The sequence below is a fragment of the Fusarium solani genome (assembly GCF_023522795.1).
Source record: "Fusarium solani strain SB1 chromosome Unknown bctg00000002, whole genome shotgun sequence".
NCBI classification, from domain to species: Eukaryota; Fungi; Ascomycota; class Sordariomycetes; order Hypocreales; family Nectriaceae; genus Fusarium; species Fusarium solani.
The window spans coordinates 20,156-40,559 of NW_027072155.1; the positions used below are offsets into that span (position 1 = coordinate 20,156).

General features: G+C 38.5%; 5 protein-coding genes across 5 annotated transcripts; 2 read left to right on the top strand and 3 right to left on the bottom strand.

Moving 5' to 3' along the window:
* Positions 1-5,801: 5,801 nt before the first annotated feature.
* Positions 5,802-6,434, top strand: MRS44_003969 (uncharacterized protein; the record flags this gene model as incomplete). Its single annotated transcript, XM_065621989.1, has 1 exon — positions 5,802-6,434. One exon carries the CDS (start codon positions 5,802-5,804, stop codon positions 6,432-6,434), a length of 633 nt encoding a protein of 210 aa, XP_065478061.1.
* Positions 6,435-7,810: 1,376 nt separating this feature from the next.
* On the bottom strand, positions 7,811-8,466 carry MRS44_003970 (uncharacterized protein; the record flags this gene model as incomplete). Its single annotated transcript, XM_065621990.1, has 2 exons — positions 7,811-8,176; positions 8,323-8,466. 2 exons carry the CDS (start codon positions 8,464-8,466, stop codon positions 7,811-7,813), a joined length of 510 nt encoding a protein of 169 aa, XP_065478062.1.
* Positions 8,467-12,369: 3,903 nt separating this feature from the next.
* On the bottom strand, positions 12,370-13,661 carry MRS44_003971 (uncharacterized protein; the record flags this gene model as incomplete). The annotated part of the gene is made up of 5 exons (XM_065621991.1): positions 12,370-12,825; positions 12,889-13,085; positions 13,155-13,272; positions 13,330-13,523; positions 13,586-13,661. The coding sequence occupies 5 exons, from the start codon at positions 13,659-13,661 to the stop codon at positions 12,370-12,372; spliced, it is 1,041 nt and encodes a 346-aa protein (XP_065478063.1).
* A 763-nt stretch (positions 13,662-14,424) lies between these two features.
* On the top strand, positions 14,425-15,452 carry MRS44_003972 (uncharacterized protein; the record flags this gene model as incomplete). The annotated part of the gene is made up of 3 exons (XM_065621992.1): positions 14,425-14,551; positions 14,679-14,901; positions 14,966-15,452. 3 exons carry the CDS (start codon positions 14,425-14,427, stop codon positions 15,450-15,452), a joined length of 837 nt encoding a protein of 278 aa, XP_065478064.1.
* A 1,482-nt stretch (positions 15,453-16,934) lies between these two features.
* On the bottom strand, positions 16,935-18,569 carry MRS44_003973 (uncharacterized protein; the record flags this gene model as incomplete). Its single annotated transcript, XM_046281758.2, has 1 exon — positions 16,935-18,569. One exon carries the CDS (start codon positions 18,567-18,569, stop codon positions 16,935-16,937), a length of 1,635 nt encoding a protein of 544 aa, XP_046124000.2.
* Positions 18,570-20,404: the final 1,835 nt, after the last annotated feature.

Consider the following 20,404-nt stretch of genomic DNA (forward strand, 5'->3'; position numbering starts at 1 on the left):
TATTAAAGTTATAGAGATTATTTAATTAGATATTATACTTTATAATTATATTTATTATAAGCTAAAATTAATTATAAATAATTATTAGGTCTTTATATTTAGCTTTTTATTAATTATATTTATAAAAAAAATATATCTTAAGGTCTAAGTATTACTTAATAAAGTTATAAGTTTAATATATATTAATAAATAATATATCGCGGTTAATAAGTAATTAATTAGTTATATCTTTTATATTATAAAGCTAAGAGGGAAATCCTTATAAATCTAAGTTAAAAATAAAATAAATAAGTATTTATTTCTCTAGATTAAATAGCTAATATAATTTCTAGATAATATCGCATTAAGATTAAATACCTTGCTGCTAATATTAGAGTGTTATTAGATTAATTATATAGATTATTATAGCGTATTAGAGCTTTAATTTTAAGTTATTTTAAAGGGCCTAAAGGGTAAGAAGTATTTTAGCCTTATAATTAGATTATAATATGCTAGGTAATTAAGAATTAATTAATTAAATAGATAAGGTATAAGTTAAGGGATTTTTATTTTACTTACTTATCTGTTTTACTTACTTATTAAGTATGTTACTATTATTTATATATTTATATAAGCTAAGATATATATATTATATATTTAACTAGATAGGTTTAATTAATTAAACCTATAGACCTTTATTTACTACTAAGTAAAACTCTGACGCTAACTCTAGGAACTAATCCCTTTATATAAACCTATAATGCTAATAACCTCTATTTCCTAATATTATGCCTATAGCTATATAGCTAGATCCTAGCTAGTTATAAGACTTCTTTAATCTTCTTATTTAGTATTATAAAAGGTATTAATATTAATAATAAGGGTTATAAGCTATGCTTTATATTAGTTATTATCTTATAAGTCCTTAAGGAATATAATATCTCTATTAATAAAATCTTTTCTTTCTTTTAGCTTTCTTTTAAGAGCCTCTAATAAAGAAAGCTCTTTTTTAATAAAATTAAACCTTTTATTAGTATTATAACTAAGTAAAAAGAGATTAAAAAAAAGAAAAAGGATATTATAATTAAAGATCGCGAGTTTAATTTATATTAATTAGCTAAGCTTTATACTTAATTTAATACTTTAAAGGGCTCTATTTAATATTATTTTTTATAGCTTATTATAAGTGCTTTTAATACTCTTATAAAACTTATAAATTACCTTAATAAAGTTATCTTAGTTATATTAGAAGTTATATTAATAAGTATTAGTTATATTATTTTAATTATTTAATTAAAAGTCTTTATAGAAAATAACTATTATATTCTTATTATTAATATATTATTAATTAATTAGCTAGTTATAAATTAGTTAATTAATTAGTTATTATTAATTATAATTAAACCTCTTTTAATAAAAATAATAAAAGTATAATCTTTTAAGATTTTAGCCTCTCTAAGTAATTAAGAATTATAAGAATAATTAAAAGGTTAATATTAGAGGGGAGAGCTATTATATAAAGGGGTTAGATTTTAACCTTTTTAGCTAATTAAGATATAACCTATTTATTATAAATAAAGCTAGTTTTAATGCGTTATTAAAGCTATTAATAATTATATAAATAAACCTTATTAATTTAAGCCTATTAAGACTTTAGGCTTTAGGTATAGAGCTTTTATTCTTAAAATTATTAAGATATTAACTAAGATACTTTAATCCTTATTTTAGGTAAAATAAAGTTTAAGAATAAAAAAAATAAAATAATTTATTTTTAAAGTAAATTAAAAAATATAATAAATAACTCTTAGATAATTAAAGAATTAATAAATAATAAGTTATAAATAAATTATAATATAATTATATATATAAGATTTTTAATTATTAGTTATATAAATACTAAGAAATTAATAAAATATTAAAATATATTAAAATAATTTATATTTTTCTTAATATAAAAAAAATTATTTTAATAATTCTTAATTAATATAATCTTTATATAAAAACTAAGGCATAATATTATAAGCCTTATAAAAAATTATAACTACTTTTAGTTTTATAATAATTATAAGACTTTATTATTATAGATTTTATTATTAAATTACCCTTATTAAAAGAATTAGCTATTAAAAACTTTTATAATAATATTTTTATAATTATAAATAAACTTATAAAATTTTCTTATTTTATATCTTATAAAAAATTTATAATACTTAAAAAATTTATTTATTTTTTTTATTTTTATATTACTAAGATATATAATATATTACTTAAAATTATTATAAATTAAGGATTATTATTTACCTTAAAACTTTAATAAAGCCTTCTAAAATACTTAAGAATTAATTATAAGTTTTTTATTATATATTATAAAAAAATAAATAAATAAATTAAATATATAAATTAAATATTAAAATAATACCTTTAATATTATATTAATTATAAATATAATAACTAAGTTAAGAAGCTATTAGCTACTTAGCTAGCCTATAATATAATAATTAATAAAAATATTAAGATTATATTAACTTATATTAATTTTAAATTTACCTTAGATACTTATTAATAATCCTAAGATATTAGTATTAATCTAAAAGTAATTCTTATTAATAATTAACTTAGGAACTTATATAAAAAAATATAAATAAAACTTAAGTTTATTAAGAATAAAATAATAAATTATATTAATAAAAGAAAATTAAGAAATTAATCTTCTTAAAAAGAAATATAATTTATTTTATAATAAAAAATATTAAAATAAAATAATAAAATAAAAAACTTAATTATAAATATATTAGCCTATATAAAATTAAATAAAAAATCTTAGAAAATAATTATAAATTAAATTTATTATTAAAAATTAAACTTTACTTAATTATTTATATTTTATTACTTAAATTAATAAAAAATATTATTTAAGTTAAAACTAATAATAAGCCTAAAATAAAAGTTAATAAATTAGAAAAATATATTATAAAAAGTATCTTTAATATAAATAAAATTAATAATAAAATAATATATTTTATTAAATAAAAAGACTACCTAGACTTAGAAAATATATAAAAACCCCTAGAATACCTTACTAATATATAATACCTTTTAAAAGACTTTTATTAATAATATTAAAAGAAAAAATAAAAATAATATTTTAATTAATAATATCTATAGTACCTATAAGCTATATAGTTATTATAACCTTTAATTTTACCCTCTTAGCCTTATTTAACTTATTTAATAAGTCTAAACCTTAATATATTATTTTTATACCTCGCTTATAAATCTATTTTTTTTAATAATATAAATATATTAGGTAAAAAAGCTACTTATTTATTATTATAAAGTAATTAATTCTTTCTTAATTTTTTCTTTCTTAAGCTTAAAATAATATTTCTTAGCTATAAGGCGAGATACTATTAAATAAGTTAATAAAAAGAAAAAAAGTATTAAGCTAAAATTATACTTATTAGTAGAGATTAATACCCTTAAGCTATTATAAATATAACCTTAATATATATATTTTAAATAATAAGATATACTCTTAAGTATCTTATATTATAGCTACTTCTAGATATAATATAAATAAGATATATAGAGGGGAAATATTATATTATAACTTAATAAAATACTTATTATATAATAAGAAAAGACTTTATTATTACCTATTAATTAAAGTATAATTATTATTAAAAGCTAAGTAATTATAGTAATTATATTATAATTACTTATAATTACTTATATAATTACTTTAATTAATACTTTTAAGGTAATAATTAAAAAAGATTCTTTAAGTATATAAAATATACTTATTATATTTTTTTATATATTAATTATCTTAGTTATTAATATAACTTAGTTATACTTAATACCTTAAGTATATTATTAAATATAACTTATATCTTATTTAAGATAATACTAGTATCCCCTCTATAAATATAAACTACTATAGCTAGTTTATTCCCCCTTAGGACTTATATAACTATTATAATACCTTATTAATATATAATACTTATTAAAAAACTTTTACTAATAGTATTAAAATTAAGTAAAATACTAATATTAATAAAATTATTACTTAACCTAAGAAATAATTAATTTACCTTATTTAATATACTTAATAATTAAAAATCTTAGATTACTTAATTTATATAAGACTTTAATATAAGAAAGAAATTATCCTTTTTATTTAGTTTTTATATCCCGCGCTTAAATAAATAAATACCTTACTTTTTTACTTATTTTTTAATCTTATAAATATATTATAATTAGCTTATAGCCTTAATAAGAGATAACTATAATTTAATAAGCTAGTTATAAAGAAATAATACCTTATTACTAGTTTTTTCTTTTTTTATTTCTAGCTTTTTTTATTAATTAATTAATTTATTAATTAAAAAGAAAAAATAAATAAAAAAAAGGTTTAATAAAAAATACTATAAAAATATAAAAAAAAGTAATATATATATTATTATAAGTATAGCTATAATAAATATACTTTTAATAATAAATTAATTAATTAAAATTATTAAATTAATAAGTAATCTTTTACTTAATATAATATATATATAATATATTAATAAGATATAAATTTAATATAATAAAATACAATAAAGAATTATATTTAAATATTTTTTTTTTAAATTAAAAAGTTTCTTAGATTTAAATTTTATTATATACCTTAATATTATATTAATAATATAAGAAAAATATAAATATAAAGTTAAGTTAATTACTTTTAGAAAATTATTAAGGCTATAAATATAGTCTTAAGAATAAGACTAATAAAAAAGAGATATTATATTATAACTTAATATATATCTTATTATATAATAAGATCTTACCTTACCTTTTATTTAATTATAATAAGATTATACTTTTAATTATAATTCTTTCTCTTATATTATTATTTAAGTAATAATTTAATAACTTAGATTATTATCTTAACTATAATCCCTAAATATAAGTATAAATATATAAAACTTATATATTAATACTTCCTTATATATTTATTACCTTAGCTATTAATATAACTTAGTTATACTTAATACCTTTAAGTATATTACTAAATATAACTTATACCTTATTTAAGATAATATTAGTATCCCCTCTATAAATATAAATTAATATACCTAGTTTATTTCTCTTAGGACTTATATAATTATTATATATAATAATAAAAGAGAGCTAAGATAAAAAAATAAAAAAATAAATAAAAAAATAAAAAAATAATAAAAAAATAAAAATAATTAATTAATTAATTTAAGATAAATAAGAATTATAAAAATAATAAGAAGCTAAGTAAGAAGTAATATAAAAAGTAATTAAAAGGTTTTTTTTATAAGGCTTTTTAAGAGCTATAAGGATAGGTATTAAAGCCTTATAAGGAGTTATAAGTTAAGAGAAAAAGATACTAAGCTATTTTAGGCTATTAAGTAATTTCTTATATATAAAAAAGAATTAAGAATTAAAATATCTTTAATTATTATTATTATTAATATAATAATTAATAAGAAATAAATAACTTTTAGATTTTTTTTTTAATTAGATTTTTCTTATTATTAATTAATTATTTACTTTTATTATTTTATATTATATTTATTTTATTAAGAAATATATAAAATCTCTTTTAAAAAGTCCCTAAGAAAAAGTTAAATAATATTTAAATCTAATTATAATTAATATATTTTATTTTTTTTAATAAAATAACTAAGCTTAAAAAAATAATAAAAGCCTTATTATATAAGCTCTCTAAGTTATAAAATAAAAAACTTTAAAAAGGAGCCACATATCTCACAAAAGACTAAATAGACAGGATAGTAGACGATCACATGACTGCGCTCGATGAGGCTGTCAACATCATCAACACTACCCACGAAGAACTACCGAGAACGAAGGGAAATGCGTTTAAGTCCTGGCTAGCCGTCCGCACGATCGAGATTTCCGAGGGTATTATGACGACTTCATCGAGATCGAATGATAAGGCCTCTTCTTTCCGCATCATGCACCCAGCTCTCAAAGCAGCGTTTGAAGCTGCCTATCCGCCAAAGCATCCGGACCATAGGGACCTTGTTACTATCGACTTTGGAGAATTCCTCAGCCATGCCATTGGGGATGAGACGTTTGCTAAACTGTCTTTCGAGATCGATAAGAAGATCGGGGTATTGGTCCGCACAGATACCTTTCACTCTCACTTTGAAGCCTTTAGAGAGTCCTCCCAGCCTCCTGCGAATTCTTCGTTCCAAGAACGCAGTGCTGACATCAACGAACAGTCTAGTGGCCAGGAAGATATCCTTGAGAATCCCTCTTTCAATTCGGTTTTCAGGGCAGCCCAGGGTTTCGATGTCCTGAAATGGATATTTGAGGAACGACAGGATATTTTGGCCACTTTTGTCAAGCAGATTGCGGTACCTATGAAAGATATGCACCCCCGAGTTGTTCGGATTCGTGCAAGGCGAGAATAGTCTCAACGCAGGTATTCAGCCAGGGTACAACAGATTGCAACTGGTTAGTGTTCCTGGGACTAGAAATTGAAATATTAAAGCTAACTAACGAGAAAAGTGCGTAACGTACATGATAAGTGAGTCGGACAGACAAGTGAGTCGGACAAAATGTTGTTGTGTCGCGCAGGGATGCTGAGTGCACTTGGCAGAAGGTAGTTCTTATTGTCGTGATTGTAATTATTCTTCGTTGGGTTTTTTTCATGATCTCAATGAGAGCCCTTTGGGGACTTATATCTTTGAATGTTCCCATTTAGGACTTTGAACCTTCATCGTAGGACTCCAAACTTTAATCTTGATCCTGAAGCTTCAGGGGGAACCCTCAGTTCTTCCAACAAAATATCAGGCGACCCCACGCAACCTTGGGAATAGCACTTGTGAAAATCTCATACCAGGCTCTTGGCCATCAATGGCGCCCCAGCCATTCTTCATTCCTCAAGGCTCTATGCGCAAGCCGCGACCGGCTTGCCTCTCCTGTGTAATACGTAACGAAACTATGATTGGCGCATGAATATTCAGCTCTACCTCTCGTTTAAATCAACTATACCCCCTGCAAAGTGGGGCAGAAAAATCATTTCTACTCCAATTGATATTGATTGTCATTGACTACTAGGGCGTTGCGCATAAGTTCCGTCTTTTTTCCAGCGTTGATAAATATCGAAGACTACGGACGGTGTCGTTTTGAACTCGGCCGCGACGTCGCGATAGCTTCTTCCCTTAGATTTCTCATGAATAATGAGAGCTCGGGTTACCGTATCAAATTTCTTATTAAAGCCGCGATTTGCGCTTAAAATAGCGCCGAAAGTACGCTTTGAACGCGCCATTTAGAGAAATTGTGAAGGGTTGAAAATGTAACGCGTGTCGAGGGTAGACGCGTTGCTTGACGTGGTCGCGGGTTCTGTTCGGAAACTTATGACCCGTAATTTTACCTAGATCTCTCTCATTCTCGGCGTGCCAGTGCTATGATGTACTTCGACCACGACGCGTTTGGGACCGTGTTCCAAGCGTGTCGACTTTATCCGCCCTGTTGTGGTGAGGCGTACAGAGTAGAGGGGATTGATTGGCTTGCTCAGCCGCACAAAGGCCGAAGGGCACGGCAATGATCCCACACGAACACCTCGCCCGCACAGCATTACATTTAGATTTTACAGACCACACTTCCGGCGCCCTGCTCCCTGGACGGCGATTCTCAGCAAATCCAGATCATCAGTGATTATCCCCAGGTTCGGTCAAGGACCGTCAACAGGATCAACCGCCTAGCATACACGCCTACTCAGACAAGGATGGGCGTGACTCTGTTCAATGCTCCGCAGCTCCTACTTCTAGCAACGGCGATTGTTTTAACCCATCTTTGGCACCGACGCCGGTTCTCGGCTGCGCACATCGCGCATCCCCCAGCCCGCGTCCCTGAGGGCCCCCCGTTGGGCACGGCAGCAGTAAGCAAGAACCCGACTGATGAAGAATTTGCCAAGTCGTTTGGGCTTGAAATTAGGCGCAGCCAGTACTCGTGTGCTGACTTCGGGGCAGGCTTGAAGACCGGCCACAAGGGACGGAGATGAGTGGTCTTGCGGCAGTGGACGATATGTTCCGGTGTTTTGAGCCGTTTGCATGAGCAGGTAGTAGAGTCCTTGTGGTTGAGCTTTCGATGGTACCATGCAAAATCTCCGTGGCCGCTCCTCATTGCGAGAAGATGGTGGAGTGTCGATCTTAATAGGGTAAGTTCGGTTGGGCATCTAAGCGTTGCTGACTTAAATCCGAGGTTTTCATATAGCTGCCTTATGGCTAGTTTCTGTTCCCACCATGCGGCAAATTGCTCGCTTAGTTTGGCGCGTGCAAGCCGGCGGGCTCCTACCAGTGTCGGCTTCTGTGTAGCGTCTGCTGGGAGGGCGGCTCCTTCTTTTGCTAGGCGGTCTACCTCCTCATTTCCTTCGACACCTTCGTGGCCAGGAACCCAGTATGTTTCGACAGTAGTTATGGAGGCTAGCTTCTGGTACATCTCGAAGTCTTCTTAAGAGCTATCAGGTATCTCTCCTATGAGTCCTTAAATCACTGCGGTGTTATCAAGGCAGACGTATATGACTTGTCCGGGGTGCAAGCGGTATGCATGCATGAGGCCGTGTCTTGCTCCTTCTGCCTCTCCATCGAATACCTCAGCGATGCCTAAGCGGCCTTTGCCTTAGTCAACCTTCTTCTGATTTTAGTAGATGGCATAGCCCCAGCCAACGGCTCCGTTTATGGACTTCGAGCCATCAGAGTAGACTACTATATATAAGTCAGGGAGGTCTTTCAGCCAGGCTTTGAATAGTTCGGCAGCCTCCTTTTTGATCTATTTCCTATTACTGGCCCGCGGTCTAGTGGGAATTATTTGGGGATATATCATAGGCGCGGGAAGTCAGGTATTAATTCCGCGGCCACCTATAGCCGGGTCCTTGCTGGTTGTAGCTCTCCGTAGCGTCTTCCTAGCGGGAACGGACGTCTAGCTGCCCGTCTTGCTAGGGGGTGCTCTTTATCCATGGCCCTGAGCCGGTGGCCAAACCTGTGACGTGTTTATTTAAGTGCGACCTCTGCGGTGGGGATGCCTATATCTCGGTAAAGTATTTCTTTAGGGGTTATTTGCTAGACTAGCAGGACCGCCCGGATAGCTCTATTAAGTATTTTAGAGATCTTATTAAGTAGATATCCTTATCTAGTAGGCACTATTTCGGACTTAGTAGAGCTTATTATCTTCTTACTTTTTATGCTCCTAGCGTATTATATTTCTGCCCTATATATTAAGACTAAGAGTATATATATTATAATTGCCTTTTAGAGGCTTATAGCGGGTAATCCTTATTGCGTATTTACTAGGCTTTAGATATAATTAATAATTGCGGTAGCTTATATTATATACTTCCTTATATAGTGACTAAAGTTAAGTTTCTAGTTAAATTAGACCCCTAGCTAGTAGATTACTATTTCTAGCTATTCTTATATAGTAAAGTTAAACTCTAGCGCTATAACCTTTAGGGAATAAGCAGTATCTCTAAATTATATAAAATACTTAAGTTTATACTTCTCTAGGTTAAATATGACTTTATATTTTATGCCTTAGCCTAATATTTAGCTAAGATCTTTACTAAGCTTCGCTATATTATCTTTAAGCGATTAGCCTATCCTTATAACGCAAATATTATTAGTATATCTAAACTAGTACTCTATATCTTATAAAAGTATATTAGCTATATATAATATAAATAAGATAGGTAAGAGAGGTAATCCTTATAGATAGCCGCACTTAATATCTTTAATCCTAGTTATAGTATCCTTAAGGCGGACTTTGGCCTATCTGCCTTCCATAAAGGAGCCCATAAACCTTACTAGGTTTCTTAGCTATCCTTTTTATAGCATGCAGATTATGAGGCCCCTCTAAAGGATAGCATCAAAGGCTCCCTTTATATCTAGAGTCATTATAGTAGCCGTATGTCTGTTTTTAAGCGAGTGCTCGATATCGTATATAAGGCAGGCAAGGAGGTCCGTGGCTGAGCGTATCGGTATCGCTCCGGCCTGCTGTGGGCTTATCACCTTGAATGCAAGGGCAATGGAGGCCATTCGCCGAGCTAGCAGCCTCTCCAGGCCTTTCCCGAGGCAAGAGAAGAGCGCAATTGGTCTCCAAGAGCGAGTAGATGTCACGTCCTTCTTATTGGGTTTGCGGAGCATCACTACTTCGGCCGTCCGGAAAGGCCGGCTTGGAAGAGGCTGCGGATGTGGTCTTTGACTTTCGGCCAACATGCCTTCAAGAGCCGCACCGACACCCCGTCGGCGCCGGGGGAAGTGCTTTTAACCTCTATCGTGGCATTTCTGACCTCCTCATCTAAGACATAGGCTTCCCAGGGCAGATAGTACTTAGGTATAATGCGTACTACCAGTGGGTCATAATCTAGGTCGTCCGCATCCGCGAATCTCTCAAGCAGAGCTATACTAAGAGCTTCGGCCTTCTCTATCGGATCGTCAATTGGCATGCCGTCGACTACTAGGGGCGGCGCTTTAATTGAGGGGCTTAGTTTATGCCACTAAATAATATTATAGAGGTCCTTATCAGATTTTGCGGCATCCACTCAGTTGCGCCAATAGTTACGCTTTTCCAAGCGCACTACTTTGAGAAAGTCCTTTCTTGCCTCTAGGTGCATCCAGTTCTCTCCCTGGTAGCGCCGTTTAGCTTATCGGAACTCTTTAAAGGCTCTTTGGCACTCATCTATCCACCAGGGGGCGCTATATCTTTCTTGCTTATTTTCCTATCCGGCCGTCTCAATTGCTGATGTGAATATACTAATAAGACATTCCGTGATATCGTCGAGTTCTTATGGTGTCGGTGCTGTTAAGGGGTATGGGATTGCTCCCGTGCCCATTGAGACCAGGCCCGCGAAAACTTCAAGCTTATCTTCCGGGACTAACAGTCTACGTTGCTCGCATAACAGCCGCCTGCGGGAGGGTATAGTGATCAGAATGCCCTCGTGGTCCGCTCCTGAGTGCAGAGAATCTGCCACCTCTGCTTTGGCAAAGGGGACGTTGGAGAGTCGATGTGTGGCTGCCCACTTAGCGATATTGTTTCCTTAGTTCCTTGGCTATGAGACCTCTGGTTCCCAGAGGGAGTGGTACGCGTTAAAATCTCCGCCGATCACGGAGTTCGGTGGTGGTATAAAGTCAAGAAGTAAGTTTATAGCCTTACTGTAGGCGTCGTGCGGTAGTCGGTAGACGTTAATAAAGGTATAGCCGTTGACTTCTAACCAGAGGAGATCTCGAGTATCCCAGGGCCGCCTTTATTGGGCCTTAAGGCCCGGCCCTTTCCTAACATACGTGATCACTCGCGGTCGGTCGTCCTGGTTGTTCCAGTTATCAACTGGGGTGTATGCGTCGTATCCTAGATGTGAGTTAAAGAAGCTTCTGCCTTCGAGGCTAACCCGAGGTTCTTATATCAGGATGATATCAATCTCCTCTGCCCAACAGAGCTGCAGGAAGGCAGTGTAGGCAGGTGAGACTTTCCCCACGTTGCTTTTGGGCTATATGGAGATGATTCTTTCGTGTGGCCTTACGGCGTCGTCTAGTTTCCGTCCGAGAGCTGGTCATCCTCTAAATATTGGAATTGGCTGTCGTAGTTGTAGTTGGTCTTCGTAGCGCTTCTGCGTGGACGCCCCCGCATCACCTCACGGCCATCTGATGCGGCCCGCGATAGAGTTGTTCGACCATACTGTCCGCGGAGTCAGGGGTATAAGGTGGTTGAAGCTGCCACTAGAGAAGGATAGAGCAGCAGACATTGATATCGGTGCTGAGGATCAGTACGTCAGCGCAAAGCTTTTGGAATGAGTTCGTTATAGATGGCCATAGCGGAGTATTCGGGTGGCCGCAATCAATGCCTTGAGGATCACTCCAAGCCCCTCAGCCAACCGATTAAGGAGGTGCAAGAGAGTGGAGGTCACGCTGATTAACATTGCCGCATTCAGCATCGCCACGAGCGGCACAGTCATGGGCTGAATTGTAAGGGAATCCAGCGCCGTTTAAACCCAAGCTCACCACCCATTACTTCCATGGCTCTATCGTTGCTTTCTGCGTTGTCCAGTGTCAAGTACCCTAGTCCTGTATTCCATTCATCCTTTGCCTAAACTTTGTTTTGCCATACGCCCCTTGCAAGGATTATTTCTTGGCGATAGGAGTGTAGAGACGGTAAGACTAAGATGGTCCGATCTGCTGATAGCTAGGATGTGGATACTATGTAAGGAGCTGTGCTCCTCTGAGATACATGTAACTTAGACCTTTCAACAACATATCACCTCCCGCTCCCGCAATATTTCTTCTTCAATACTAACTAATCCTTAGGTAGAACTTCTGCCCTGGTACGTCTGCGGCATCCCGTCTGGAGTGCTAGTCACTGCTGCCCTGCGTCGCTCAAGGCCGACTTTATAATACCCGGAGCCTTGTTGATGACGTTGGTGCCCTTTTCCGGGAGCCTCCTAAGGTTCTCAGCGGTGGCTCCAGAGACATCCGAGGCAGTATTCATGGCCTGGCTGGGCAGGTCAGCGGCAGTTTGCTTTGCGCTCTGAGCCAAATCCCCAATGTGTCGCCTCATGCCTCCAGCGGTCTCTTGCGCCTTGGAAGGCAAGTCGACTGCCTTAGCCTTGCCATCCTGAACAAGGGTATTTCCCTTCTCAACAGCCGCATTAGTTAACTCTTCAGCACGCGCCATTCCATCATGGGCTACCTCACGACCCCGGGGCGAAGTGATGAGGGGAGCCATGTAGATCGAGGTCAGACCCAGTACGGCTAACCCAAACGGAGGTATGACTTTGATTAGCCAATACAAGGTGATGAGCCCGAGGAAAGCCTGCCCTGCGTCAGTCAAAAGGTCGCTTCATACGGGCCATCCGTATCCTGCATTGCAACCTACAGCGAAGGTTCTGTCCAGGTCTTGAGCAAAGATGATTCTCTGGATTTGGACTACGGCATACTGGACGAAGTCATGAATGTCTTTCAGCGTGGCGTTGAGGGTGGACTCTGGAATCTTCCTATACTCCTTGGGTCGTAGACGGGAGAGAAAGGTATCGGGGCCGAACGACCGGCTGGCGAATTCCGTGACAGACATTACTGGCAGTGAAGGTCAGAGAGAATGTGCGTTCATCTCCAGAGAGCGTTGGCAGGTGCGATTTATTATACCTCCAAAAGTGACCGCTCCGGCCTTCAGGGCCAATTGTGTAATAGGTAGATAGTGTGCTCCGAATAGGATGCTCAGAGCACCGATGTATGAGCCGAGGGTACGAATTGGATCCTCCCACTGCAGCCAATATAAGCAGTCAGGTCTGTAATCAGTGAGTTTGAGTAAAGGACCTACACTGATATACTTGTAAAGGCTATATTGGTGAGCTGTGGTATTGCACGTGTCAGCGCGATGCTCTGTTTCCTCCTTGACGTTGCTTCGCATATGATTCGTACCACTGATATCCTTCAATGGTCCAATGTCTCCTTGTCCGTCATGGTCCTCAGGATGCGTCTTTTCGTACAGCGACTGTTGAATTGCTGAAGCGACTAGAAACAAAGAATGTGAGCATTTAACTACTGGCACTTTTGGCAGATCCGTGAAGGCTTACTCTTCGCTGTGTCTGGTTCGGAATGCTGAGCATCATCGGCCTGGACGGGCATCACGACGTAGGCTGGTCCACTCATGATGATGGTGTTGGTTGCGGCAGATGTTCGTCTGGAATGTCCTTTGGCGAGAGTTGGTTCTTCAGGTTAATAAGGGGAGCCGCGCCACGACTGTGGGTGGCAGTTATTCGCTTTTTATTTGAAGGACAAAGGTAGGGTTTGCGTGCTTTGGACTGCAAGTGAAGTGCGCCATGTTGATATTTGCTGATGAGACTATGACGACCTGTTTTGTGACATCAACCGCTGGTCATTAACCATTCGTTATTGTGGAGCAGCGAGACACTTATCAAGTCCCGCCCGGTCAAAGGGGCTCTTTAAGGTGTAAGTGTCATAATACTTAGGAGGCTTAAAGCTTAACCAACTTTTTCGATGCTTTGGCCTCGGATACCACATGAATCATCACCGACACGCAACCTGGGGAGACGATGATCGGTTAAAGCTGTAAGAGCTTGCCCGCGTCATCGGCTGGGTTTGTCGATCGACGGACCGCTAAGCACGAAGTCATGACGAAGGTGTATTGGCTCGGGAGTAAGCGGGTTTTGGCAGATGCAAAGTGCCAAGGCGGGAAACAGATGACGATGAGGGACCCGAGTTCCTATGAAGAAAACTGGTATTATCCCCCGGACCGCTTCCTACCTTGTGTACCATACACTTACGACTTACACGATACTCTCGATATCTTCGGCCTCGCATAATCCTGTCCGAGTTGGCAAGGTCTAAGAAGACGGCCTCAATCTCATAACAACACTGAACAACACTGAGCAACACCATCGCCCTCGCCGCCATGGACTTCATCTACTCCCGCAACGATGCCCTCGAGGTCAACCCTCAGGGCGGCCAATCCCATCTCTCCGAGGGAGGCTCCGACTGGCTCTTTGCCGTCATGGCCTGCTTCACCCTCGCCTTCGCTCGTCAACCCTATCTACTCTTTCCACCGCGGAATATCTAGCTAACCACCATGCCAACAGCTCGCCTACTACGTCCTTAGCTTCCGGCCGCGCCACGGCGAGAAAATCTTCCACTACCTCTTCACCATAGCCCTGCTCGTCGGCGCCATCTCCTACTTCGCCATGGCCTCCGGGCTCGCCTACTCCGTCATCCCGACGCACCTCTACACCAGAGACGCCGCGACATACCAGATCTTCTTTGCCAAATACATCTTCTGGGTCGTCGCCTTCCCCGTTATCATCACTGCTCTTGGGCTTGTTAGTGGCGTGAGCTGGGCGACCATCTTCTTCAACATCTTCCTGGCCTGGATCTGGTACGTGAAGCTTCTGTGATGTACCGACTTGTATGGGGATAGATTAACTGACTGTTGTTGATAGGATCATCTCATATCTCTGCTCGGCCTACACGGCTACCCGGTATAAGTGGGGATTCTACACCTTCGGCACCATCGCCTACCTCCTCCTCGCCTTCCAGACCATATGGGCGAGCCGCTCCTCTGCCCACCGCGTCCAGGTCGGCCGCGATCACACCATGCTCGCCGGCTATGTCAACCTCTTCTGGCTCCTGTACCCGATCGCCTTCGCTGTCTCGGACGGCGGCAACGTCATCGGTGTCACCCAGGGCCTCATCTTCTTCGGCATCCTCGACCTCCTCCTCGTGTGCGGCACCGCCTTCGCCTTCCTTTTCCTCGCCCGCAAGTGGGACTACGGTCGCATGAACCTACAGTTCACCCAGTATGGCCGCGTTCGCTCCAACCGGAATGGCGTACACCCCGAGAAGGGGCATGTCGGCACGTATGCGCCAGCAGGCACCACCACGGCCTCGCCTGCTACATACGGTGGTGTTGTAAACCCTCCCGTCTAGGAGGATGGATGGTTAAGATCGAGTAATGTAATGATCACTCGCTCGGGAAGTTTCACAGGTAAGTTGGACAGGGGCAGTAACGGTACGGAGGAGAAAGGCCCGCTCGTTAGGTGGACTTGACGTGGTCACTTCTGTCACGTGGACTCGTAGAGTTGAGATACCCTCTTTTAGTTCTGCACCTTTAATGAACACCCAACTCGTTGTAATGTCTACAGGCACGCTATGAGATATGGCCTTGTCGCCTAGCCATCGCTGGTGTCTCGATTCGCATGGGTCGTGGTTCTACATGCTGTAACTGTTGAAGTTAAAATGAGAAGATGCTAATTGCTTTTTTCATCCTAAAAGTGCAGTAGGGGAACCACTATTTATGTATAGGCATGATCTCTTATAGAATATTCCTCCTTCTTCCACACCTTGCCACCACCTTGGTCGCCTCACACTTGTGATCTCTAATAGTAACGCCATACTACGTGCTCACCCTCAGGATGGGGAATGCGAGGCTCGGGTCATTGAGACATCCCCACGGTCTAGACACGTCAAACGGCTCTAGCTGGCATGGGCTAGAATGAGTTACCGTTTTGCCTTGATGGCGATGGAGATGTGGGTGATCGGCAAGGTTTACGGCTCGATCCAGTGCGTGTTGACCAACAGGATGTCCGCACGTTTGACACCTACCAGGAAACGCCAACCCCACCCCCGAGCCCGTCACTAGCGGGAACAGGAAAATGCAGGGTTAGGAGTAATGGAAAATCGAGACGGTCATAGCGACGCTGAAATCATACTTACTAGGATGAGAGGTCGGTGGTAGTAGAAGAGGGAGCTGAGCAGAGTGGCGCATCTTTCATTAATAATGATTGAATGAGTCAATAGTTGATAACGTACTTGAGAAGCGAGCGCCGCACTGGGATTTACACCTTAAATCGCGATTTTAAGAAAGCTATTAAAAATCCAAACTAAGCCTAAAATATCCAAGACTTATAATCGAGCTAATTCAAAGTACAATCTATACATAGACAAGACATCCACATCCCAGCCACCAATGGATCGGAATAGCCATTGATCGGTCAAAACAATGGATCTCAACACAGGCATCATCGCATCGTAATAAACACCCAATTCTCTCACCTGATTTACGGGGCGATGATGGACTGGATTGAGGCCTGCGTACCGCAACTCGCTTATTTCATGGGAATAGCTTCGTTTTAAATCTACCTCCCTGAGCGAGTAGTAACCGTCTTCCATTGGTTTGTTAGCTGGCGTAAAGACCGGACTGTTGTGAACCGATTGCGAGCTATACAAAAATAATATACCTGGCGCAGTATTGTTAAAGCGAGCTAGTCATTGGGCCTGTTCAGAACAAGATATATCCAGGCCAACAGGGTTTGCCTGTCATGTTCCAACCCAGATAGGCTTCCACCTTGGATCACGCCGAATTCGTGATGCAGATACTCCCACACCAGAATTATGTACTTCAATTCAAGCTCACCATCTGAGAGGGCGAATGGTCGGTCCAACGATGTGGCTGGCGCTGAGCTCATGAGTTTGGTCATGTTTGAAGTGCGCCCCGTACCAGATCACGACGTCCTCATTCTTGACTGGCTCTCCGGTCAAGAACATGTCTATGTTCGCCTGCGTTTCCGACGCTGAACCACCAACAACAGTTACGCCGTCGTCTAGTTCATTATCGTGATACCTGACCACCCAAACATCTCCGACGCCGTACGAATCACTTGTCCCGTCGTTCGTGCCTGGGATCAGCGAGTACGTATTGCCGGTCCTCGTATTCGAAATTTCCCAGTGTCTCTGATGGGACGCGTCCTTTGGCCTGCGAATCTCGTACGCATGGTCGTGGTAATTCGAAGAGCCAAAGAGCGGCGGCTTGTTGAACTCGCGGACGAGGTTGTTGCCCGAAGTGCCGATGTCGAAGTCGAGCCTCCAATAAGCGTGATGGTGATGCACCTGACAGACACAGAACGGGGGCTGATAGACTGCCGCAAATCCAAATCGGGGCCTGAGTGTACCATCAACGTGAAATCTCCATTCAGACACATATCTGTACCACCCGGCTCTCAGTTGAGACTTGAGGACAACCTCTTGTCCCTCAACATAGACCCCGACTCCTCCGAAATTACCACCATCCCGGTGCGGAGGATCCAGAATTGTCTCTGCCGGGGAATCGCACCTCCTAAAACCGGGGGCGACGTTGCTTCCAGTGCACTGGAAGGGATATTCCTCTCTCTGCCAGTCCCTGTAATAGGGGCCGCAGCCGGCAACCAATGGCGGTTTGTACTCCACGTTCAAAATGGGTACATGGGCACGGTATAAGACAGATTTGCCTTTGTATTTGACATGTCTCAATTCGATTCCAGAGCCCCTGTGTCCGGACGACGCTGCGGGCCGGACAGCTTCGAGAGTCCAAAGCTCTGCCCCACCCTGCGTTATCCTGATTTTGGCTGTGCCAGGTGCTGATGTGATCGACTGTTGACCTGAAGGAGGCGGGGCCGTACATGCCAAGGGTTCCTTGGAGGGACGCTGGGGAAAATCCACCGTTCCATTGTTCATGTTTACGAGGGCCAATCTGCTTGAATTTTCGTCGATGATGGCTATGTTCAAAATTCTGTGCGAGGTTCCATTCGGGAAGTCATGTGTTATAAATGGAGGCATTCCGCCAGTCACAATCATGTCGGAATGTCGATCTGCCATCCTACCGGCTTCGGCGAGTTCGTCCGAGATGACAAGTGGTTGAGTGTTCGCCTCAATAAGAGAGACTCTCCTCGGGTCGAAAGGGATGCCGCCACTCAGTATAATGGTTCTACCTCCGGTGTAGTCATATACCGCCGCCTCGAACCTGTCCTCTGTAGTCTTGGCATGACCATGCGGTTCGGATTGAAATCCCGAAAGCAGGACTCTGTGCCTGGTGTTATTCAAAAGCGAATGAACTGGGCTGAGATTCAGCGCTTGGGCAACCGTTGCATTGAGATCATCGTAGCTGCGGCCCTCCTCTTCAATTGACACACTTGGGGTTCCCGGAGTGTCTGGGAGGATCGGCTCACAGTCGACCGCCAACGGAACCAGGAGTGCGAGGAGAGGGTAGAGAAGCGGGAATCGGAAGTACATCTCGCCAAAGGGTCCAGCTGTTTCACCTAACGCAAGTTCAACTTGGAAAATCCCTGAACAAGGTCTCGGAGGTAACGGCAATGCTGTGAATGTTTCTTGATGTTCGGAAAACGGTTGAACTGCGACTTCGGATATCAATTTAAGTGCAAATAGATTGTAAATCAGGCTGTCGTATGCTCTCAGAGTTGGTGGGAATACCCTGCCTTTAAACGCGCTTATATCCTGGAAAGGAGAGCATGCGGCGTTAACCAGCAGGGGGTAGCGACACTGCCGGAAACTGCGTCCAGCTTAAACTTTACGGTCAGATTTACACCCCGAACACCGTATGAGGAAATGCAATGCCCGCGTCAATTACCCGTCATGGACAGCTAGCCTGACATCCTTCACAGAAGCCAAATTGCAGCCACAAATTCTTACGCAGTACATTCTAATTCCCCTTCCTTCTGTGGTCACCCAAAAAAAAAGAAAAAAAAAAGGAATTACTAGGCTTCGGATGAGTTGAGCTTGTGCGAAGTCGAGGATGACTGCGATTTGGACGCCTAAGTTAAAAATTTATAGAGGGAAAAGCTCTGACTGGGCAATGGCCCTGAAAACCACTACGACCAATGCAACCGCAGCAAACACCCCTAGGAGGGGCGAACACGATGGTCCGGGATCGGACTCGTCTGTCGTCGTCGAGGAATTCAAGTTGGTGGTTCTGTCCATGGCGTGTGCAAAGCCTCGGCTATGAGAATAATCGCAGCGAGCATTGTGTCTTAACCTTGCATCCTCAATTTATGATCCGGAGGGACTGGATCAAAGCATTATGGTGGCTCTTATAATCTCATGACTCGTCATAATGGATGAAACTTAAACTTAAAACGCAGACTGCTGAGCCATAACGTAAACTGATATACTGTGGACGGTTGTCCGGCCACAGCGCTTCTATCACATGCCTGAACGGTTTGCGCTGTTATCTATTTGAGCTGCCTTAAGACTTCGCGACGGTCATGATTAGGGGTCGACTGCAACAAATGAAGGGTACATTATCCCCCACCTAAATTTAGCTATGCTAAAAGTCCTAATAATTCTTCGTTTTTACAAATTAGTACATTGCATAACGTATAGCTATATATGCTCTAGGGACGCCTAGGTATTATTCACCGGCGATTTAAATAGAACTATCTATATAAATATATATATATATATTAGTTATAACGCCGGGGCTAAGCCTAAAAGGGCACTCTTATTAAATTACTTAATATATAATAAGCTTATATTATAGATAAGTATATATTATAAGTATCTTATTTTTTTATTATTTATTTAATTAATATATTTTTAATTACTAAAGATATCTTAATTAAATAATAAGATAAATATTTTATTTAGTTTTTATATTTTTTAAAATAACTTAAAATTAAATATTTATTATATTATATTAATATATTCAGTTTAGTATTTAAAACTAAGTTATTACTAGAGAGGTATACAGTTTTAATATAATTAGGTTTTTAAATTATATAAGCTCTTTAATTTAAAGAAAGAGATTATTATTTAATTTATTTTAAACTTAATATATATAATAAATAAGCATTATAAATAAATAAATATTATTCTTTTCTTTCTTATATCTAACTTTGTATTTAATTAATTAATTCTTAATTACTAAATATATTAGACTTAAATATAAAGACTAAAACCTTTCTTACCCTTTAGGCCCTTTAAAATAACCCTAAGCTAAGTATCTAATACGCTATAGAGACCTACTAAGTCTCTAAGTATAGGTTATATTAGTAATAAAATAGTATTTAAGCTTAACTTAATATTATTCCTAAATTATATAAATTATAAAA